The sequence below is a fragment of the Gigantopelta aegis genome, chromosome 8 (assembly GCF_016097555.1).
Source record: "Gigantopelta aegis isolate Gae_Host chromosome 8, Gae_host_genome, whole genome shotgun sequence".
NCBI classification, from domain to species: Eukaryota; Metazoa; Mollusca; class Gastropoda; order Neomphalida; family Peltospiridae; genus Gigantopelta; species Gigantopelta aegis.
The window spans coordinates 45,913,061-45,938,351 of NC_054706.1; the positions used below are offsets into that span (position 1 = coordinate 45,913,061).

Consider the following 25,291-nt stretch of genomic DNA (forward strand, 5'->3'; position numbering starts at 1 on the left):
GATCAAAAGCAAACACTTCTGGGGACAAATGAAAGCAGTAAATGAAACATAATAGCAGACCATTATATTATGAGGGAACGCCCATCTATTGAACTGCTATTCATACAGTTTGCGTAAAGAGGTACTAAAGTCTAAATATTATTATATCAATTAGCATGTATACACGAAAACAGTTTATAGGCTACCGAGAGAACGAAATTAATACAAAAAAGCTTGAAAGAAAAACTTCTATTTTATTGAGAGAAAAAAAAATCGAATACAAGTAAATTTAACTCTTTTTTTTTTTTTTGACCGATATGTTAACCGATTTTTCTTCAAAGACTATTATCGAATAGCTGAGTATATATAATAATTGTCACCATGACGATTATATTAGTTAGTGTACCCTCTTTATGTAGATATCTACACCAATATGTCACTTTAATTTAAAAAAATTAAAACACTTGTAAATAAAACTGCTGTTAATATAACAAAAAGTATTCTTAAAAGATAGCTGTAAAACAAAAACAAAAAAAAGAAAACAAAAGACAGCTGTTTTTTAAGCATTACTATTAGTGCTGTTTTTAATAATTGAAATCAGACATTACTTAAGATTTTATTCTTTACATTATCCATTTTCATACATCCGGAGTGTTTCTAGTCATCCTAGTGTTTCTAATACCACAAAATGCTTCCTTCTGTTGTTTATAAACACACGTTCCTCTGAGAGTAACGGTTATAAACAGGACCTCTAATCTACTCTTTAAGGGTATTTCCACATTTCAACGCATCAGGCTCTATACATTTTAAAGTTTCCGTCTCGGGTACTTTAGAACTGTTTAACCATTTAAAACAGACCATCAAATTGAATTGTCTTACCGTTGAACACCATTCTTAGATAACTACAAAAGATGCATTATTATATTTTTAATACCGAGAAGCGGGCCGATAATTCGATGGTCTGTGTTATTTGAGTAATAAAAGGATGGCAACAACCGTATACAGGCTGATGACAATAAGCGTTGGTAGCTATAACATACCTTTGTCAAACGTGTAGGTGTGTTTGTATTTTGCATTAGTAAATTACGTTTTTGTTATTTTAATTCATGGCAGTTTGTTTTATGATTTGTTTGACAGCCTCGTAACTCAGGTGGTCGCTAAACAGAGGTGGTCAAATGAGCATGATTATATATTAAACAAAACTATATATTCATTTTCACGGAACAACGCGATGCTCAAGTATGACAGTACTATTATCCTGTTCAATTATTTAGACCCAAAGTGTTTTGCAAATGTTACGTTTATTTCCTATTCGATATTTGTTTTCTTTGCATTTACATGAAAACAAACCCAAACCCCGACAGGTGTTATATACAAATCATCGTATAAAATGCACGAAGTTGACTTAATTCCACTTTTAAAAAATCTCTGTGTCGTTTGAATGCACGTTATTTCTCCTATAAATAACTAAGGTCATTTGCATATCAAAAGCATCATTCTATAGTGCGTTTCAAACTAATGTTCGGTTCTATCGTCCTATCCGCACAAATCGTAGTATGACCTATATTTAAGAAAATATCTGTAAACATGAAGCAGGCGCGGATTCAGGTGGGGAGTTCAAGTGACAAAACCTCAGTTTGAAAAAAAAATATGTATCAAATATTATAATTATATTGTGGAATACACAAGCGCGCGCGCTGAAGGGAGAAACAGACAGAGAGAGAGAGAGAGAGAGAGAGAGAGAGAGAGAGAGAGAGAGAGAGAGAGAGAGAGAGAGAGAGAGAGAGAGAGAGAGAGAGAGAGAGAGACGTCATTTATGTAACGACGCACTCAACATATTTTAATCTATGGATATATGGTTATAGGGAGAGAGAGAGAAGAATATGGTATGCATGCGATTGGTGGAGGTGTGACCCTCTGCACAACCCCAACCCCACTTAAGGCTTCTTTTGTATATGGAGCGGGACGTAGCTCAGAGGTAAAGCGTTCGCTCATGGTAGGTCGACTGATCGATCCCACATGGTGGACCCATTGGGTTGTGTCTAGTTCCAGCCTGTGCACCACAACTGATGTATAAAGGCTGTGGTATGTGCTATCCTGTCTATGGGATGGTGCATATAAAACGTCCCTTATTGCTTATCAAAATTGCTTATTGGAAACAGTGGCACTTGTGGCGGTAGCGAGTTTCTTTCTCACTGTCATAATGCTCCTTAACCGTTTTGTCTGACGCCACATAAACGTATATCAAATGCGTTGAGTGTGTCGTTAAATAAACATTTCTCTCGTATGTATGTGTAGTCTATATGCATTTCTAGTCGATTAGTTTATAGGTTGTTAGGTTGTTTGATAGTGAATGATATGGAAATAAATAGTTTTTGGTGTTAAAGAGTTCATGCATACATTAAAGTAATACTCCTGATGGGTATGGAGAAATAACTTAATCAGTCGACGAACTCATTTCTTCATCACTATCTTCGTTAAGGGGGACTATCACAGGGGGTATTTTATTTCTTATAAAACTATTTTGTTTTCTAAAATCTTCTTCGATCTTTATTACATGTTTAACTGCGTCAGAGAAGTGTGTAGGTGTGACAGAGTTCAATGCCCTTTGACTTGACTCCAGATCAGTTCTATCGGATTGAGTTCAGAATGTCTTGGCGGCAGTCTTAGACACAAGTGCCCATGGCGTTCAGCAATACCATCAGTAACAAATTGCTTTGCACATTTGTTACTTTTCACAAGTTCATAAAGAACTGGCTTTGTCATGTTACTCTCAAAAGGTATATTTTTGTTTCGTAGCCACGACTGAATTTCTTCCTTTTTAGCGTTTAGTGCAGGACATCGTGTAATCTCAGTTAATTTGTTGTGGTAGCTTGCGTTATCCATGACGATAACAGAAGGTTCTGGTAGAGAAGGCATAAGTTGTTCTCCAAACCATTTGATGAAATTGTCATGATTCATCTGACCATGATAGTCTCCGTCTGTTTTTTTAGCCTCAAAGATCAATTCACAGCCATCTATCAATCCATATTTATCACAGCCAGCATGACAAATAATAAGTCTTTTTCCCTTCCCAGTCACCGAACAAAGTTTAGGAACTCGATCAGCAGCGTCTGATTTCGGCAGGTGATTGGCAGTACTTGTGCCCGGGTTGATATCTGTCCAGTGGTGGGATGTTGTGTGGTTGACATTCACCCAGGTCTCATCTTGATACACTATTAAATACCCCTGTTCTCGTATACTGGATATTTCATGGAGATAGGACAGTCTCCTGTGTGATATATTGGCGTCCTCAAAAATCACTTTTCCGGTTGTAGACATATGTTGGTATTTAAAATCGAGGTCATGGAGTGTTCTTTGTAAAGTTGATATGGATATGTTGATTCCACATTCCTCCCTTAAAGCCACGTTAATCTTATGTAATGTAGGTAATTCGCCCTCTCTATAAAATATGTATACTCGTCGTCCAATAACATCTTTATCAAATAAATCGATGAGTTTTCGGTCGCGTTTTTTAACAGTGATTTCTGTGCTTGGATTCGTAGAGCTTAGATTTTTCACAGTTCTTTTTACTGTTGAAACCGAAACTTTAAGTGCATACGTATGAGTTCCCAATTTAGAGGCAAATTAAATAACATTTTTATTAATATTTGATGTTGGTGGCCTTTGACATTTTATTTCCCCCCCCCCCCCCTGGTCTTCTGGGTCCGGCCCTGCATTAAATTTATTTATAAATTTGGAAAGCACATTCCTGCGGTGTGTGAGGTGATTTGTGTTTATTACTGTGCTACACCTCAGTTGTGTTTACATTAGCTAAATTTATTAAATATAATGCATCTACATGTTCTGTTTGTTTACATCTATGTTTAACGGAAAGATTAGACAATGCTGTTACACACTGCAAAACAATAATAACCTTGATTTAGTGAAACAAGCTATAATGGCCTTCACGTAGCCTCAGATCCCAATGTTTTGATATGCAAATGACCGTAGTTATTTATAGGAGAAATAACGTGCCTCAAACGACACAGATATTTTTAAAAAGTGGAATTAAGTCAACTTCGTGCATTTTATATGATGATTTGTATATAAAACCTGTCGGGGTTTGGGTTTGTTTTCATGTAAATGCAAAGAAAACAAATATCGAATAGGAAATAAACGTAACATTTGCAAAAAACTTTGGGTCTAAATAATTGAACAGGATAATAGTCTGTTTTGTGAAACATGTTCTGTGATAATTTTCAACCCAATCGGGACCGTAACTATTTAGAATAGCTAAGGCAGGGATGGCAAGGATAATCAAGGCACAGTAATAATATATAGGGTCTTCTCCAGTTAGACAAAAGATTCTATTAAATTCAAAAGTGCAATTTTCGTGGGGGAGGTTTTAGGCAACTCACCCTGCCCCCGTCCACTAGTTATGGGCCTGACGACTACGTTATAGCCGTGTGTTTTGGTGTCTTGGGGGTGGGGTGTATATTTATGTTCCAAGTCATGGGTGTATATATACGTCTACTGTACTCTCTTTTATATGGAGATTCGCACTTTTCGGTTGAAATCTTGGAATATTATCTCCATGACCCCCCCCCCCCCCCCCGACGAAACTATATGTAATATGTTGTTCATCATTCTATTTGTATTATTAATGATAACATCTCCTGTACTCTGTCTTGTACAGAGATTCGCACTTTGATATAGTCACATTTTGGTCATTTCAGTTGAAACTGATTTTCTTGGAATATTATCTCCATGAAAAACACCCCCCGACAAAACTATGTTTAATATGTTGTTTCATTATCTTTATATTATTAATGCTAACGTCTCCTGTACTCTGTCTTGTACAGAGATTCGCACTTTGATATAGTCACAGTTTGGTCATTTCAGTTGAAACTGATTTTCTTGGAAAATTATCTCCATGAAAAACACCACCCGACAAAACTATTCTATTTATATTATTAATGATAAACTGCTTGACAACTTCTCTATTTTATAATTTTTAATATTTTAAATGTTCTGTTTCTTTCTGTTCCTTAGTTAACCAAGTTCAAGGAGGTTCTGTGGCTTTGTCAGACAGTGAGTACATTTTCAAATCGTTCCCATGGTTACCAACATTCTTTCTACTCCTGCGTTACTGTATGCATGCTCACTGGTGTCGGTAAACTGGATCAAATTTTGTGATCCATCATTAATTTGCACCAACCTATTAATGATTTATGATCGAGTAATAATGTATTAAATAAATGTTCTTGTGGGTACGTCAGTTTGTTTTTAGAATGGTACAAGACCACAGTTATTTGTGAATCTTCAGCTGAAATTTATCCATGTCAGCCACTGGCTGACCTATTGTTCAAAAATAAAGAAAGATACAGATGTTTTTAGTCTGAAGGAAATTACAAATAGTGTCATAATTATAAAGAAGAATCATTTTAAATGTTTTGAGTAAAAGTTTGTGTTACTTCCATCATAAAATGCCCAAAATTCTAAAACGTATCCTGAAACAGCATGGTTTTTTGGTGCATTGTTTGACAACGTTCACAACCATACAAACCACACCCAATGCGGGGGAGTTGGCAGGTATGACGCATACATTTCTGGAAACTTTGCTCATAAAAACGTTAAAAAATCCTCATTTGAATAAATGTTTAGCTGTTAAATGTTTTCACAAAAGAAATTACTCATTTTTGTCACAAGTAAATCCCCGGTGCATGAACACTGAGCCACATTACAGCCAAACAGTTTGCACTCTAGTTAAAAAAAATATATATATAATTTTTAAAAATAACTCCTTTGGCTATCACTAAGCTTTAGAATTTACTTCATTTTCTAAATAATTAGCCTTCAAACATGGATATATGCAACAAGCGAACTCTTTTCGTGATAAGGTACACAAGATTGAGTTAACTGCTACCTATTTCAGGGTACACAAGGGAATTAATTGTGTACTGCTACCTATTTCAGGGTACACAAGGGAGTTAACTGTGTACTGCTACCTATTTCAGGGTACACAAGGGAGTTAACTGTATACTGCTACCTATTTCAGGGTACACAAGGGAGTTAACTGTATTCTGCTACCTATTTCAGGGTACACAAGGGAGTTAACTGTAGACTGCTACCTATTTTGCATATTTTTTAGATGGGTTTTTGTTGGGTTGTGGGGTTTCTTTTTGGGGGGGGGGGGGGCGAGGGGTTTGTTTGTATTTTTGTATTTTGTATTTAAATTTGATTATGCCACGAACTGCCATTTGCCATATTTATAACAAAGTTCATATACCCACGTGACATGGGTGTATTATTTTATAGTCATATCACAAACGTATAGAATGTGACATTGGCAAAAAGCTTCACAACTAATACAGATAGTAGGACACCAAATAGTATTTCAGCGTGTCAAAGTTCAAGATGCGCCCAACGTTTCATTCCACAGTTGGCCTCAGACCACAATTAATTTCGCTATATGTTTCTATATAGCCTTAGTGGCTATAACATGTTTATTAATATCAGCAGGCCCGTGAGGTTTTGTATGTACCTTTGCCTGCATGGGGGACACATACCCTGAAAAGGACAACCCCTGTTGTCCAGCTCTTTCTCCCAGCATATTGGTTTAAACAGACACACCCTCTAAACCAGACCGGAGTACACCCATTTTACACAAAAAGCACTACTTTTGCATGGGCCGGAATTACCACAAACAAGTCTTCAATGTCAGCAAGTTACACATGTTTACAACTACATGCTATCCCCTGTCACTTCAGTGAAACAGTTGCCACTTCATAGCTGTCTGCCATGAAATAATCACAGTCAAACAGCAGACTACTTGCGCGGTGAAACTTCCGGATTTTGGACAACCAAATGGGAAGATAACTGTAATCTGAGGCCTATCAGTCCATTTTTCCCCCTAAAAACTGGCCCACACTAATGCATTCCAATGATATACATATTAAAGCAATGCTCAGTAAGTATCGGGATGTCAGCTTTAAACTGAGAGTATATAGAGGCTGTGTTAAAACACCTACCACAGTGCCTTGCCATGGCCAATTTTAGCAATGGAAACTTGAGGGACACCAACTTCAAAATGTAATAACTTTATCAAATTTTGGAATTTCATCATACAATGAGCAGATATTTTTTCTTCTAAATATGTTCTATCTGCACAGTGTTGTCTTGGAAAGATTTAGAAATATTTAAAGGAAAAAAAATCAATCATTAGATTTTACTTCATTTTTAATGAAATATTAAACTTAAATTTAAATTTTTGAAAAATAAATAAATCTAAAACTGTAAAATTTTGCATTTTAGATATGATAAGTGGAGGCTTAGTAAAGATATGGTGACTGAATTCATGATACATTATTAGAAATGTGTCAGAGGGATGGTGAAAGTCACAAAATTGGGGCCATTTGCAAAAAAATTTTACACACTAATTTCAGGGAAAATTAGACATGATAGGCCTCAAATTCAATTTTGACCTGCTGTATTTACTTGATCTACTTCATTTACTGTATTAGACATGTAGCCACTTTGTAAAAGGCAAAACAGTCCATATAAATGCATATTAATATGAATATGCCCTACAGATATTACTTGGGTATACACCATAATATGTTTTTTTGTTGACGACAACTTTGAAAATGAAGATTTTGTCACAAAATGCTGATATAAATCCTACCAAGAGGTACTTGCACCATATTTTTCAGTTTCCAGTGATAACTGTCAACAAGTGTAGTCATGTGCCAGTGTCTTGGATACCTCAGTGTAGTATTTCTTGATTGGAAGGATGTTTTTAGTAATGACCACTGAATATGCATTATGGATCATTCTGCCATATGTATTACAAGCCAAATGTTAACCTTTTTGGCACATTTTCTGCAATAAACTTGACAAGTATACCAGCATCTGATTACTGAACACAATAAATACATTCAGACAGCATAGAATATTAGCCTATTAGATTTTCTAAGGATGAAAGACCATTTTTGAAAAATGACTGAAGTGTGTAATTTATATAAATGTAGGTGAAATGTATTAGTAGAGTAGTTAATCTTGTTAAAAACTGTATACTATTTATTTAAAGTGTTTAATTACATTTAGTAGTGATATATTCATTATATTTAGATCTTCTGTCCAATTGCAATAATTGAGAAACTCATTAAAATTCAATATGTAAAAAAAAAAAAAAAAATCTCAATATTGACTAACAAAATCCAACTTTTGCTCTTTTTTACCAAATTATTAGCTCAAAACTGTTAAAAAATATTGCAACAACCTGTAGTAACATCAGAGGTCATTTTATGCTATTTTGGAGGATATTGAAATTTAAAAGTTGAACATTTTAATTTTAATGTTTAATAAATTCAAAAAAAAATTTTTTTAATTTAATAAAATATTTAGAAAATAAATAAATTAGTTTTCATATTCCTTGTGGTATTCACAATCAGTCTGTGTAATTTCACCTCTCTGGTTATAATACTTTCATCAGAATCAAGCATTTAACCGGTGTAATGTGTGAACTATATCAGGCCTCAGACCACAATTAATTTCGCTATATGTTTCTATATAGCCTTAGTGGCTATAACATGTTTATTAATATCAGCAGGCCCGTGAGGTTTTGTATGTACCTTTGCCTGCATGGGGGACACATACCCTGAATAGGACAACCCCTGTTGTCCAGCTCTTTCTCCCAGCATATTGGTTTAAACAGACACACCCTCTAAACCAGACCGGAGTACACCCATTTTACACAAAAAGCACTACTTTTGCATGGGCCGGAATTACCACAAACAAGTCTTCAATGTCAGCAAGTTACACATGTTTACAAACTACATGCTATCCCCTGTCACTTCAGTGAAACAGTTGCCACTTCATAGCTGTCTGCCATGAAATAATCACAGTCAAACAGCAGACTACTTGCGCGGTGAAACTTCCGGATTTTGGACAACCAAATGGGAAGATAACTGTAATCTGAGGCCAGTTAATGCTACCAGTTCTGCCATTGGTGATAAATATAACATGGTTTGTTGTAATAAAACGTTGTTTCATCAAGCCAATAAATTATTTTAATATAATTTGAAATAGTATCATAGTATCAGCTACTATTGTGTTGGAAACGGGGCCCTACTGAATATAGGATGACAATTTTTGTGCGGAACTAGGGTAGTGAAAGGCGCTTCCCGTTATATCTGAAACAAACAGCTTAACGTCCACCCTCACTGTTTTTAGATAAGGTTGAAGGGTGGTAGTATTTATATCCATAGTATATATGTTGATTGAAATGTTGCGTGTAGCAGGCTTAGCCACATTTGCTACTATTGTCTTCTATGCGATTTAATTTGGTCGTTGGTCGTACGATACAAGTAGAATAATGACATATGTTTATAGAATATATATTATGTAGATTTTGTGTGTGGGGTTTTGTTTTCAATTATAAAATCATCCAATAATAAAGATATATGATATGGATTGAAATATAAACACAATATGTATGTTTCTGGACAAAACTTACACGGTTTATATAATTCTGACAGTGTTTATTTCTTCATGCAAATAATTACATGTCAGAGGACTAAATGTTTGGGGGTTGTGTTTTTTTTTTTTTTTTTTTTTTGGGGGGGGGGGGGGGTTGTATTATTTGTATTTTTGTAACATAATATGGATTTTGCGAGAAAAATATGTTTGACAAGTGTTGAGGTAATGTCAACACATTTTTTGTTTTTTAAATACAATATTTGGGAGGATTAAAGGCCGAAGCATTGTGGACGATATTATTTATTTAACTTTGTTACTTTTCTCCATTTAAAATTACGAATATAACCTGGTACACAGCTTTGTATTACAAACGAAAACAGCAACAAAACTACACAAGGTCCGAGTATTTATTTATTTATTTATTTATTTTAATTTTATTTTATTGTGCGTGCCTGTGTTTAGAATGCAGTGAATTTTTAAACGGGTGTTCTTGTACTTTGATGCAGTTTCACGGATTTTTTTTCGGAATATAAGAATAGTTTTCAAAGGTAGTTATTGTGTCGTAGTTTTTCTTTTTAACTATGCTGTGGTGAATGAAAGCGGGACGTACCATATGAGTTAACCTCATCATACTGCTTGTAATTTTTATATACACGATGAAGGAAATGTTTTATTTAACGACGCAATATACACGATGAAAGAAAAATGTCAAGATTTGTTTGTGTTCTTGGACTGTAGATGGACCGTAGTTTGTTTTTCAAATACAGCATAAATTAAGACCAACTGGCCTAACCATGATTTAAAGTCCAACTGGGCTAACCATGATTTAAAGTCCAGCTTGACTAACCATAATTTAAAGTCCAACTGGACTAAGCATTCTCCTCTGATCAGAGAGCGTGAGGCGGTTGACAGTTCCGAGGCATTATCACTAATTGAGAAACAAGCTTTCTCTTTCGGGATAGCAGGAATGCGTGCCAGTATCAATCACGCCGACTCTTGTAGCTGGGTGTCTGTTTCACGCATTTGCATTCGCACTTTTCTCCCTCCTGCATTTAAACATGAAGGTGATGTCGCGGTTAGCAAAACCGAAAGGCAGATTTTTGGCATTCTGCAATTGGTTACGGTTTCGTCTGAGCGCATGAAAATTCATGGCCTCCCAGCAGTCACAGGCGAACGATTGCTGTGTGAACTCTGTCCAAGACCAGGCAATCGGTTTCTGCGCCAACACGCCGAGGTTGCAATATACACCTATCTCCGCCCTCGCCGGCTGCTTATGCTTAGCAATTGCAGGTTCTTTTCTTGGATGTACATTTCATATCTTGCCGTTGTCGATTCGCCCGGCTTAACGGGAGTGAGACAGCGAGCGAGCGAGAGCGAACTGGAATACTGTCACCAAACCTGAACGGATATTTTCCTTCACGGACAAAACTGGACAGTGGTCAAGAACTATGGACATGCTGTATTTTGGAGACGGAGTTGCGTATTCTTACAGACCCCCTTCGTACCAGACAATCAACCCGCACTGCAAATACGAGTTCCCGTCGTGTGCCTATCAGGGTGTCGGGGCAGATGGAGGGGGGTACTTTTCATCGACATTCAACCCCTACCATTTCCAGTCGGGCATCAACCCTAGTGATTATGGAAGTGTCTTCCAGAGGAGAAATGGTCGCATCAAAGGTAAAAAAAAACTAAATCCTTTTCAATAAAAAAAAAACACAAATAGAAATCGATAGTATTTGTAATTTAGTTTCACTCTCATTGATGTGGAAGTATTTTCCAAAGAGGAAATAGTCGAATTAAAGGGTTTTTTTAAAAATCCGTTTTAATAGCCAATAAAATTCAACAGCATTTCCAATTTAGTTTGACGCCTGTTGTTTATGGAAATATCTTCCTAAGGTAAACACATTCCTTTTGAAATTAATTAGTAATCAATAATATTTCCAATTTAGTTTGACCGTTATTGATTGAGGAGGTATTTTCTAGAGAGGAAATGGTTGAATTAAAGGTTACAAAAAGGTAAAAGGTAAAAAAAAATATATATTCCTTTTGAAAAATAAACAGAAATCAACAGAATTTCTAATTTCGTTTTGCCCTCATTGATTGTGGAGGTATCTTCCGGAGACGAATATGGTCTACTTTCAGGCAAAAAAAAAAAAAAATCCTTTGAACTAAAATAAAATCAACAGAATGTATGGTACCGGAGTTTTTTTAATTGTATTTCCTCCTCTTGAGTTATTGAGTTAGATGTCGATAGCCGCGCTGCTTGTCATGGGGTCTGATTATGGGTTTCCGATGTCGATTGCATGTGTCGGGCACGATACGTCAAACGGGGTCTCTTCACCCGTCAATCAGTCATATTTCCCATTCACTCTATTTCCTCCGCTCGAATTTTCTTTTCAAACCGAAAATCTATAGTTCCCCCTCTCTCCACAACATCGCTTGTTTTTCCACGACAAGGTAAATCTATTTTCTTATTTTTGATTTGTTCAACCGGTTCGTCGATTCCACAGATAACATTGTTCGTCCATTTTGATTTCATTAAGTCGGCCAAATTAAGCGTTTTCGGCCAGTGGATAGCACTTAATGAATGGCCACGCTTGGACAGCGGTGAGGTCGCTTGTCCCCCTGACCGCTGGCTCCGGGTCGAGACTTGTTGATAAAAATCTTAATGCCCCCTGTTGGACTTTTGAGGTGGCGACTCGACCGTTTAATCTTGTATTTTTGTGATAATGTCTCAAACAACATTAATTTCATTCATACTGATTCAAACAGTTTTTCATCGGTTGTTGGTTCTTTTTAAACTTTATATTGCTGTTTGATTAATCAATTGAATATGTTTGTTTATTTGTTTTAATTTTTGTTTTGAATTTTAGGGGTGGGAGGTATTTTTCAGCTAAATAGGTTTATTTTGGGGGGTTGGTGGTGGTTTTGTTGTTTATTGTTGTTGTTCTTGCTGTGTGCGTTGTTTCTTTTTCCTTTGTTTTATTTCTTAAAATAATATTCATAATGTAGGCTGAATTTGCTTGAGAAAATAATATTGTAAAGGACTATAATAATATTATTCTAATATTTTCAGCTTTTATTCTAAAACGTTTCCTATTCACGATTATTAAGGAGCGAGGATAGCAATGTTTGGAAAAGATTTTTAGTTATTATTGAATTTTATACTGTGGTTATTTGTTTACTTTGCCATTTATGAAAGTTGGTTATATATGTACAGAATTATAAGTAAAAATTTCGATTCTTAAAGAAAAAACAGTATGGGTTAATTTGTTCAAATTTATAGGCAGATATGATTAATTTTTCTGTTGTATATTACTTTTCTCTAATTTTTTATTTATTTAAAAAAAAAAAAATTGCTGATATATTTACTTAGCTTTTTTAAAATTACTTTATGTGTGTATTTTTATACGAGAAATGAATATTTTTAAAACAGATTTTTTTTTTTAATTCATCCAAATCAAATCCCCAATGATTTGCTAAGAAAAAACCCCACCACTAAATGTCAAAATAATTTTATTACATGTGAAATGTTGTTGTCTTGAGGGAAACAAATCGCACTTTTTACGAAACATAATATATAGCTAAATAAACAAAAAGTGTGTATTTCACTTTACGTTTTCATGTATTTAAAAAAAAATGACATGTGATTCGCTTATAAACATATCAGGCACGCATTATGTGTTTAACCGCGTGGAAAATTAAAACTCTGCTTCCCTTGTGACAAATTTCTGACAGGCTGGGTTCAAAGTATGTTCTGGAGTCTGCTTTGATGTAATATTTCAATGTCTACTGATGTTGAATCCATGTACATAAGGAATCCATGTAGGAAATGAAAAGTACTTGTGTTATACGGTATGTAGAAAATGGGTATCAATATATTTCATGTTATTTAGATCTATTTGTAGATTACAACGTGCTATGCTACATTTTGTGTAAATGTATGTTTGACATTGTTTTCTAAACTTTAATGCTGTCATTTATTTATTTATCTATTTATCTATTTATTTATCTATTTATCTATTTATTTATCTATTTATCTATCTATCTATTTATTTATCTATTTATGTATATATTTATTTATTTTACAGAATGTTTGTTTTTCAGTATTTGTTTATTTCAATGTATTGTTAACTAAAATTTGGTTTAATATTTAATACTAAATATATCCATATATTGTTCAAATAGTCCCATGTTTAATTAATTATGTCTGCTCAGTAGTAAGAACTGTTATACATTTTGAAAATCAACTAATTAATGACCGCTATAAAATTTAAATCCGTTTTTAATTTTTTTTAAATCTAACATAAGTGGTTTTAATGGTTTTGTAATTGTTTTAGGTTCAAAACAGTTAAAGCGACTGTTTAGGTTTTTGCCAAAACAAATTGAAAATATACTATAAAAATGTCTAACATTACATACTTTAAAGAAAAGAAAAATGAAAATATATACTTTAAAGAAAAGAAATATGAAAACCAAACTCTCTCTAGTTATTGTTAATGTATTTTTACGTTTCGTTTGTCGTTGTACTACAATCTAACCAAAATTATGTTAAATTAATTTTATACCTCGTATATATTATACATTGTGTGTGAAAGGTATTATTTCTCTTTTGACTTGCTTTATTCAGTTAAAAAACAACTATGTTCTCGTGTGTCATACTTTGATATTTGGTGTCATTGTAATTACGCTTCTTGAGTAGATGAACTCTTGTCCTTTTCATTGTTAGTTACCGTAATTTCTGTTACGTATAATTGAATATTAAAATTTCCAGCATTTAGACACCGCGAAACTCTTATCTAAAAGATGCGCGGATACATGGCCGTTTTCTCCTGATGTAATTTAATCTTTGGTAATGAGACGTGTGATGTGTGTTGCCGCTTTATAATAAATTTCGTCCTTTAGAAATGCAACAAAATCTAAATAAATTATCAATGGGTTTTCCTCTTTGAAAACATATTAGCTAGCGTAGCTCGGTGTTTTATTGGTATCTGATTACATTTTGAAGGAATATTTTCATGTGTTAATGTGTTTATGTTAGGGAGCTGTTTATGTACTGTTAATGCGTGCGTGTTACGGTTGTTATGATATAATTTTTTGTCTTCTGAAAAATGAATTACGAGTTACTTCATGCTGCTTGGAAGAGAAATTCTTGTCTTCTTGTATTCTTGATGCAATATTAAGTGTTTACAGCTATCTTTCTGTGTATGTTTTAGAAATTAAAAAATAAATCTTTAATAAATTTAATTTTAAAAAAATAATTAATATATGATATTATATATATAACATAATTTTCTTGCATATCACATATGTATCTATATATCTATCTATCTATCTATATATATATATATCTATATATGAGATATATATATATATATATATATATATATATATATATATATATATATATATATATATATATATATACACACACATTCAAAAAGGATTGAGCACAAGTTAACAAACTTTTGTCATTAATGACATAACATAGCATGGACTAATACGGGGAAATAAGAATGGATTCTTTTTTAAGTTGTATATAACACCCCGCGCATCATTTTGGTGAAAAGTCTCCGTGCTAATCAAGGTCACGATGTCTTACAGCGCGTATGAATACAGTTCCCGGCAATCACACTTCCATCACCGGTTCCAGTGAGATGTCAGTCCATGCATGTCATCAGACCGTCAAAGGGTCTTCATTTCGTGCTGTTAGTTTCACAGCATAGAACATTTTATTTTGGTGATGACTGTTTCAACTTAATTTTTTCCCAAAAAGCAAGATTATTGTTTTATTACACCAAGCATTGTTAAATACCGTGAGCTGTTTTATAGAAGGAATACCAAGTTACTAATTTAAATAATATCTATACATATTTTACCTGTGCTTTAAAAACATTTAAATCCACACGCTAATGCTTGCATTTATTGACTACGTAGATCTGTTGTACTGCACTGTACATGCAGTAGTATTTATTTACTCATGTTCTGTTCTGTTCTGTTCTGTTTAACGACACAACTAGAGTATAGTACATTGGTCAATTAATCATAGGCTGTTGGGTAATTTTGACATTTAATCGTCAGAGGAAACCTGCTATATTTTTTTTACTTGCACTTTCCCATACACAGGACAGCACGTACCACGTCCTTTGACAACCAGTTGTGGGGGCACTGACTGGGATGGGGGAAAACAATGAATCAACGTTCCAAGCACCCCAGGCGAGCGCCCAACAAACTTATCTCGGCTCCGGCTCTTTATAACATATGACATCAATATAAAGGTTAAATGTTTGTTTTGTTAAAGGACACCACTAGAGCACATTGATTTTACTTCAATATAAATGCAAAAGGAAACAATGTTAATGAGGCACCAAATATTAAGTAGTAATACCAAATATATATTAAATTATAGTGGTTAAGTCATCGTCACAATGACCAAATGTTTGACAGCCGAATATTAATAAACCAATGTGCTCTGTCGTTAAACAAAACAAACTTTAAGTTTAGCCTGGCAGGTGCTTAGTTTGGGGGGGGGGGGGGGGGGGGGGGGGGGGGGGGGGGGGGGGGGGGTCTGACTGACTGATTCCCACCCAGGGTAGGTTTTTAAAGGGCCTTGGCCCGTGCTTATAAAACGTTTAGAGTCCAGACTCAATCTCTAATGACGTCACACGCATACAATTTGTATGGCGTTGTCGTGACATTAGTCTCTCAGACTCTGTTAGAGTCTCGAGTCCAGACTCTAAAAGTTTTATAAGCACCAGCCAGGCCTGGTCACTGTACCGGTTGTCTCTATTCCTAACCTCCTGGTCTGTATAGAGTGCAAGGTAGCTTAAGCGGGTGTCCAGGGCATCATGCTTGAACCCCAAGAGGATTTAAACACGAAAGTATATAAGTATTAAATGAAATGGCAATGAAAATACTATCGGTGGTACTTAGCATAACGATGGTAGTAATATTTATAATGTAATTTATAGGCCTAGTAATGGCAATAACAAAAGTAACTGAAGTAGTACCACGAATAGTAATGGTTTGATTTTTGGTAATAACTGCATTAATATTAATAATAATTACAGCACTAAGGTAGTAAATATACCATAAAAATCGTTATGCTATTATATCTATCTAATATGTGTTGCGATGTACGGACTTTAGTCAAATGTCCAGGTTAATACATTTTGTTAGTGGGTGGGCTGTGTGGGACGGAGGAGGGGTGGGTATATTGTACACTTCCTTTAATTTTTAGAAATATTTTTCCTATCGGTTCGTGATATCTGGTAAATGCGATCTTTTGCAATATATTATTTTTAAAAATTGAGGAAAAACCGTCCCTCATAACTTGAAATTTTGAGACTCTATTTCGGTACACTCAGGCCGTCAAACAACATGTGAGGGATTATTTTACAATAGTTATTTACAACTTATAGAACGTTCTGCGCCTTGTGTTGTGGTTAACAATACTTTGGTGGAAGTTAAGATTTTTCAAATAAAGACGAAAAAAGTCCGTGCTACTGTCAGAGAAGTCAATTTATACCAGATATAATAATAATAATAATAATAATAATAAGGAAAACGTAAAATACAATTAACTCTTACAGTGCACCACGACATGTATATCAAAGGTCGTGGTATGTGTTATCCTGTCTGTTAGACTGTGCATATAAAAGATCCCTTGCTACTAATAGAAAAAATGTAGTGGGTTTTCTCTCTAAGACTCTAAGTCAAAGTTACCAAATATTTGACATCCAATTGCCGATGATTAAAAAAATCATTGTGCTCTAGTAGTGTCGTTGAATAAAACAAAATCTTACAGTTCATTTAAAAATAGGGCAATTAAAAACTCACACCAAAAAGGTTAAACAAAACAACAACAAATACAACAACAACAAATACAACAACAACAACTACAACAAACAAACAAACAAAAACACCACAAAAATATATAAAGAACAACAGAACAAACAAAAACATTTTTTTTTTTTTAAACAATAGGAGAAAAACACGTAAGACCTATTTTCTGCGTGTGTTAATTTCATGAAATTGGCAATCATGTTTTTTTTATAAGGTTTTTGTTTTTCTCTCTATTTTTTGTTCCCTCGCCCAGGTCATAACCAGTGAGGTATTTTATCACTGGCCATTACTGTGATGTATGTCTAAGCAGGTGATGCCTACAATATACTATCAACGAATCTGGGTTTTTTGTTTTCACTTGCTTCTGCACTGATCTTGTGATAAAACTGATTCCAAAAACAACTTTCATAAACCTACAGGAAAGGAAATAGGGGATAATCGCATAGGCATATGAGGCGGGAGGCCGGGGGAAGGGTGGGTAGGGGCCACAGACGCACCCACAACTACACAATTGAATATTTTGATGGTAACTTCTGATTTTCAAGAATAGACTGATGTCGATTAAGTGCTTACCGCTGTATACAATTGATTTCATCTACTTTTGTGTTATTTTATATTATATACAGATAATCAGATTAACATATATCAACAGACTAAGATAATCTTTGTTCGCTGGTGTTTTAATGTGTACTGGGGGATATATTTGAATATTCAAATATAGCACATGCAAACACACAAACACACACACACCAGAGAGAGAGAGAGAGAGAGAGAGAGAGAGCTGAGATTGAGAGGAGAGGAGGGAGGAGAGACGAGAGAGAGGAGAGAGAGATGAAGATTGAGGTGGGTCCGGAGAGAGAGAGATCGAGGAGGATGAGAGAGAGAGAGAGAGAGAGAGAGAGAGAGAGAGAGAGAGCGTGGGAGAGGGAGTGGGACAGAGACAGGGAGAGGGAGGGAGAGAGACAGAGACAGAGACAGAGAGAGGGAGAGAGACAGAGACATATCCCTCGCGCTCTCCTATTAGACAATTTCTTGAACCGCCCTATGATAAGAACTAAAGTGTAAAAGTATTATATTGCAGATGTTCTAGCGATATGCCTGTGTTTGAAACATATTATTAGGAACGAAATTTATCACTAACGAAATTCACATCGTATATAAAAATACTGTTTAGACGTGAACACATTTTCGCCATATCATATCATATTTCTAGTAATAAATTAAGTGAATTGTATTATGTTTTATTGTAATTAAGTAATAAATTAGGAGAAATAGTATTATGTTTTTCTGTCATTAAATTAAAAGAATATAGACTTCGCAAATTGGAGGAGGGGTCAGAGGTCACTGAACGGGGGTGGGGTGGGGGGGAGTGTTCTTCGTCAAACATTTTTTAAAATAATATATTGCTAAAGGTCACACTTACAAGATGTCACGAACCGATAGGAAAACTATTCCTAAACTTAGAAGATTATATACATTTGCCCTTTTTCAAAGGCGCATTAATATAACACAAATAACTGCCCCGCCACCAGTTGCTAGCCACTTCCGCCGGCTATGATAAATTAACTGAGAGAATTTTTTTTACAAACTTTCAAATCATAATAACAAAAACTTGGGCCAAGCGTAATGTCAGTTAATAGTTTTCTCCTGTCGTTTTCTTAGAGCGCGGGTATATTTATATGGCTCTATTATAAACATGTACATTTGTGTGTGTGTCGTGTTTCCCTGATTTAAGACTTAACGGGATTCTACAGCACAATTGACAGTAAATACATTTCACACGAAAATGACAAGTCGTTGGGCAACAGGCGCGCGGATTACTGCCGAGCTTTTGTGCCTAAATGTACTCCATTTCATTAATGGCTTTTCCACCTCGGCGCGGTACAGACCAGCTCGCGAGGATAACCCGGTGGTGTAAACAGCGGCTCTGCTTGGTCACTCCGCATGGTCAATTTAATGTTCAGCGATGGCATGTATTAGTATGCTTGGACAATCCTCGCGGTCCATTTAATGTGCGTTGATGGCGAGAATTAGTTAGCTTTACAGCCCATACACGTTTTATTGGGGTTTCTTGGCTAATTCGCTACATTCTGGAACGATCAAGCGTTTGTAAAAAAAAAAATATAATTTTTTTAATCTGAGAACAGACGTTTTGGAACAGTGTAGAACTAATTATGTTGCTTGGTGGTTGTTATGTATTATTTTCTATCCTAGACCGACATTTGGGGAATATGGGGGTATATGGGAAATTAACACCTGATATGTGCGCAAAAGATAGAACTTAAAAATATATTCGAATAAATATATCCATCGAAATTAAAAAAAAAAAAAAAAAAAAAAAAAAGTATAATCAAGATAAAACGAAATAGACACGAGGTGGAAAAAAAAAACCCGCCAAAAATCCCAAACAAACGTATGAAAAATAACGTACAAATATACGCGATATTATATTTTTTAAAAAAATTCACTCAAAAAAAAATTGTATTAAAGACAATTTTAGTTTTAAAATAAAAACAAAATTGTTGCTTTAGAAATGTTTTGTTTTGGTGTATAGATAACATAGGCAAAAAGCTACTCAACAAGTATGAGCCTACCACCCTAAAAAACGATAAAGTTGTGTTATAAAATATAATATATTTTTTCCAATTATATAGAACTGCAGAATAACTATATCGGCGTTATCATACACAGGTCGAATGCCGAATGCCGCATTCGCCAGTTTAGTCTTCACAGTTAAAGACAGTAACCTGTATTTTCTATATATATATAAACACGAACAAAATAGCCGCCAAGATACACACGTAGCAATAATAGACAAAATATACACACCTAAAACATAAAATGAAATATACACGTGAACAATAACACCCGAAATATACACGTGAAAATAGCTCCCGAAATATGCACGTAAAAATAACAGCCGAAATATACACGTGAAAAATAACACCTGAAATATACACGTGAAAATTAACACCCGAAATATACACGTGAAAATAACTTCCGAAATATGCACATAAAAAACACGTACATGTACATGTATATATATTTATACGTGAAAATAACACACGAAATATACCACGTTAATTTGATGCGGCGACATTACAGCGAGTGCGTGTATTGTCAGTGGCCTCCTTGTGAATAATGATGAGAACGTGTCTGGCAGGCACTAACATGCCAGGGCGTCTTTTAGATCTGGCACTGGTCATGTCAAATTACAGATTCTATGAATATTCCGCTCGTCAGTGTCACGGAAAACTCGACCTTCGGCGAGAGAAGTTTACTGATTTTACACAACCAGGAATGGCTAGCGACGATAAATTAACAATGGATGTAATGCTAGGTTCATACTACCAGCTGCCAGCAGAAAGTTCGTCAACTCGACAGTTGCATGGTAATTTCTCCAACTTACGACGGGTGCGCTTAGATTAACAACTATGGGTTGTATACGACGATCACCGAGTTGTAAGTCGTGAGAGTAGAAAGTTGGCCAACTTTCAGCTGGCAGTTGGTAATCCGACACTAGCATTAGCAATAAAAATGAAGAATATGGAAAGATGTAGGTCGCAGTGACCTACATAAAATAGTTTAACTTCGCCACACTTTTTTTTCAAACATAATTATACCTTTACCAAATACAAAAAAAAAAAAAATTACAGCATTAATAAATAAAATCAAAACATTACACAAAAAATTATTATTATCCAGTTTAACATCAATAAGCGGGTACTAGCCCACTGGTTGGTGTTGCAAAGTATAATAAAAAAAAAATAAAAAAAAAAATATATATATATATATATATATATATTAAAAATAACAAAACAGAAAACATGGTATGTTGCATGGAAGCAGTTGATAGTGATATTCGACACTAGCTTATTGAAACCGTTGTTGTGTTTGTATTCTACATTAGTAATTGATGCAATAATATGTTGAGACAGGATTTAGGCTTTAATTTTTAAAATAACCAACAAAACATCATTACGGTCGAGCATGCCTCTTTAAATGTTAATATTCTTGATCTAAAAATATTTTTTAAATTGTAACATAAAAAACCCCACCAACAAAAACATTTGTTTTAATATTAATTAAGTGGCTTATGCGACTTAAGACCTTTAATGTTCCTGACAAAATATAACAAAGGCAATGTACATGCTGTCACATAAAGCGACCGAGCTAGGTGGTGTTTTTATACTTCATTTTCTATCGGGTATCCATTTCTCTTTTGTGTTGTAGTAAACTCGACATGTTGGTTCTGACGTGTTAATTTCAACGAGTGGTGAAATATATCGGAGGTGCATTGACCTGTTAAATCTCGTTAAATCTCGCCTCATCTTCTCGAATGGGTTCCAAATCCGGGGTGACGGGACATCGTCTGAACGCTGATTGATGATTATCAAAGTCTGAGAGAGATTACGCTCTCTAGTGCTTAGCTCTAAATAATGGAAGCTTTGATCTTTGACACTCAGTGTCATAACAATTATTTGTGTTCGCATTATGCCGGGAGTTTACAATTTTTTTTATATTTATTTTAGGCGGATGGTTGTTCCTCCCCCCCCCCCCCCCCCCCCCCCCCCCCCCCCCCCCCCCCCCCCCCCCCCCCCCCCCCACCTACCACACACACACACACCTCTCATGTTTTAATAGTTTTTATGTTCTTATTTCATTATTTAATATAAATATAGAATTATAGACTAAAATGATGACCGAAAACACATCATGTTCTGTCTTTCTTTCTCTCTCCTTTTTTCTGTCTGACTCACATTCTCTCTTTTGCTTCCTGTCTTTCATCCTCTTGCTCATCTCTCTCTCTCCCTCCGTCTTCATGCATCAGGCCCTGTCTCCCTGCTCTGTTTCTCTGTCTATCTGTCTCTGTCTCTCTCTGTCTCTTTCTCTCTTCTCTCTATATCCCCCTCTCTCTCTATCCCCCTCTCTTGCTCTCCCTCTCTCATACAACCCTTTTCTCTGTCTCTATGTCTCTCTCTTTCAACCTCTCTGTCACCCCACCCACTCCCGCTCACTACCTCCCTTTCTCCCCTCTCCCTCCTTATGTCCCTCCCTATGTCCCTCCCTCCCTCCCTCTCCCTCTCTCTCTCTTCTCTCTCTCTCTCCCTCCTCTTAATCTCCCTTTCTCTTCCACTCTTCTCCCTCCCTCTCCTTTCTCCCCTCTTACCTCCCTCTCTCCTCTCTCTTCTCTCTCTCTTCTCTCTCTCTCTCTCTCTCTCTCTCTCTCTCTCTCTCTCTCTCTCTCTCTCTCTCTCTCTCTCTCTCTCTCTCTCTCTCTCTCTCTCTCTCTTCCCCTCTCTCGCTCTCCTTCAATCCTTTTCTCTGTCTCTATGTCTCTCTCTTTCAACCTCTCTGTCACCCCACCCACACCCGCTCCGTACCTCCCTTTCTCCCCTCTCCTTCCCTATGTCCCTCTCTCTCTCTCTCTTTCCCTCCCTCTTTCCCTCCCTCCCTCTTCCTCCCTCTCTCTCTCTCTCTCTCTCTCTCTCTCTCTCTCTCTCTCTCTCTCTCTCTCAATCTCTTTTTGGGTGTAAGTTACCCTAACATTCCATTATGTATCTGTATCTATCCCTGTGTATATCCGTCTCTCTCTCTCTCTCTCTCTCTCTCTCTCTCTCTCTCTCTCTCTCTCTCTCTCTCTCCCTCTCCTCTCTCTCTCTCTCTCTCTCTCCCTCTCCTCTCCTCTCCCTCTCCCTCTCCCTCTCCCTCTCCCTCTCCCTCTCCCTCTCCCTCTCAATCTCAGTCTCAATCTCTTTCTGGGTGTAAGTTACCCTAACATTCCATTATGTATCTGTATCTATCCCTGTGTATATCCGTGTACCGTGTGACAAACACTGGACGGTGTTTTCGTTAGTCACAGAGTAGCAACAACATCGCAGTGTGGTCGTCTCTTTACTGCCGTCGTTACACTTCGTGTGATCGACGGACGTGAAAATTGATGTGGTCACGGAAAATAAAGTGACATATTGAAATTACCTGTACCTCGTAGTGTTTATGCGCGTAATTTGTTACCGATGCGTGCGGATGAATACATTATTCACATCGTAATCCCTTTGTGTTCAAGACCAAACGATATGCATTTAAAACTCGCCCTCTAGGGAGTACGTACCTAGTGGGTAAAGTTATATAGGTCTTAAGGTTGGTAGGTAATGGGTTCGCGTCCCAGTACCGGTCCCATCCCAGAATAAAATTGTATGGACTCAGTTTTAAAGTGTATGGCTACCACAGCTCGCTTGCTAATCATTAACAACTAACTGTTATATGAATATCACTATGCTTTGTAATTTGATTAATAATCATTTCAGGGCCACAACCCTGACATTACTAAATTAAAATTAGAAAATGACCTCTGTTCTGGACAGACATACTGTGCATCTAATACGAGTGCCCATGACAGCGTGCTTGATCCTTAATTATCTATAACATTTGAAACTTTTTGTTGTCAAATTTGAACTTCTAGTCATTCGGTAGACCTACATATTATACTGTGGACATTTCATTAAATTCTATGCATTAAAAGCAGTGATAAGCAGCAATGGCAATATATTACAAAGTCTGAACAACTGGTCCCGAAATGTCAATATATTATGGCCTTACATACAATAAAGAAAGAAAGACTTGAATACAAAATAACCGTTTAAGACAGATGAAAATGATTGTATTAATAGTGTTTTCCCTAGCTTGTTTCAGGATGGTGCAGCACCATGCCTCAGTAGTCTAACACCATCTTGCCTTAATCAGCACCATGCTGCCCTGAGATTTAACAAACCTTTTTCACTAATTAATTCTAAAATTGCCTTTATAAAACACCCAAAAAGGTATTATTAATTAATAAAATATGTATTTTATATCTTTTGCCATTCATTTATTAAAGCAAGCACATAAATTACATTAATGTTTATTTCAATTAATTTTTGTGTATTTTTAATGAAAATGGTGAAAATGCCCTAAAAGTGTTTGGTCTACCACCATGCTTTGCCTAATTTCTAGGGAAATCACTAATTAATTATATGGATGATCAGGTAACTCGTTAATAGAGGGGTCCATTATAACAAGTTTGACTGTATCTTTTTACTATTTTTATTGTAAATAAATACACAGTGTTCCATCACAGATTCTGGACATCTTGAACATTAAATATAAAGCTGAATGTTAAAGTTAAAGATAAGCTATTTATTTTATTATAAATATGTTTTTAATTAAAATTAAAATTCCATATGCAATGTGGCCTGCATATTTTGATTATTTTGCTATAGTTATCTATATATATTAATGATTGCTATTCAAGAAATAATCAAAGAGCTTGATGAAATGCACATAATAAACTATCTCTGTTGTTTTAGATTTCTGTTTGAAACTCATCAAATCTAATTCAGATGGTATCACAAAACAATTAATTAGTCTACTGGTATCACTAACCAGTTAATTAGATTATGCAAATGTATTAGTAACGCTAACAGATTGTGTGTGAAAACGAAGTATGATTGTAAGCATAACTATGTACATGTCCATGTAAGCGCAAACTACACTTTTGCTTCTGATGTTTATATATGATCTACGTACTGATAATACAGTTATACCATTTGTGAACACTATTATAGTTTGTGATCTCGTGGTTAAGCCATCGGACATAAGGCTGGTAGGTACAGGGTTCGCAGCCTGGTATCGGCTCCCACCAAGAGCGAGTTTTTAACGACTCAGTGGGTAGGTGTAAGACCACTACACCCTCTTCTCTCTCACTAACCGCTAACAACTAACCCACTGCCATGGACAGACAGCCAAGATAGCTGATATATATATGCCCAGGACAGCGTGCTTGAATCTTAACTGGATGTAAGCGCGAAAAGAAGTTGAAGTGAAATGAAATAATTTGTATATAATAAGTGTATGCTCTATCTTATGTCTATAAACTGTATGTTTGTGGTAAATAATATTATCCATCCATCCCCCACCATAACAACACTCACCCCGCCCTACCCCATAGACACCGCCCTCCCAAATA

General features: G+C 35.6%; 1 protein-coding gene across 8 annotated transcripts in view; it reads left to right on the plus strand.

Moving 5' to 3' along the window:
• The window catches only part of LOC121378384 (paired box protein Pax-2a-like), a 181,570-nt gene that overhangs the window by 77,500 nt on the left and 78,779 nt on the right, over positions 1-25,291 (plus strand). For 7 of the 8 annotated variants that reach the window (XM_041506529.1, XM_041506535.1, XM_041506534.1 and 4 more), the window contains exon 3: positions 5,014-5,052. In XM_041506529.1, coding sequence (XP_041362463.1) covers positions 5,014-5,052 — 39 coding nt within the window. Of the gene's footprint in view, positions 1-5,013; positions 5,053-10,732; positions 11,119-25,291 lie in introns of those variants that run through there. The other variant, XM_041506526.1, reaches the window with a different exon arrangement.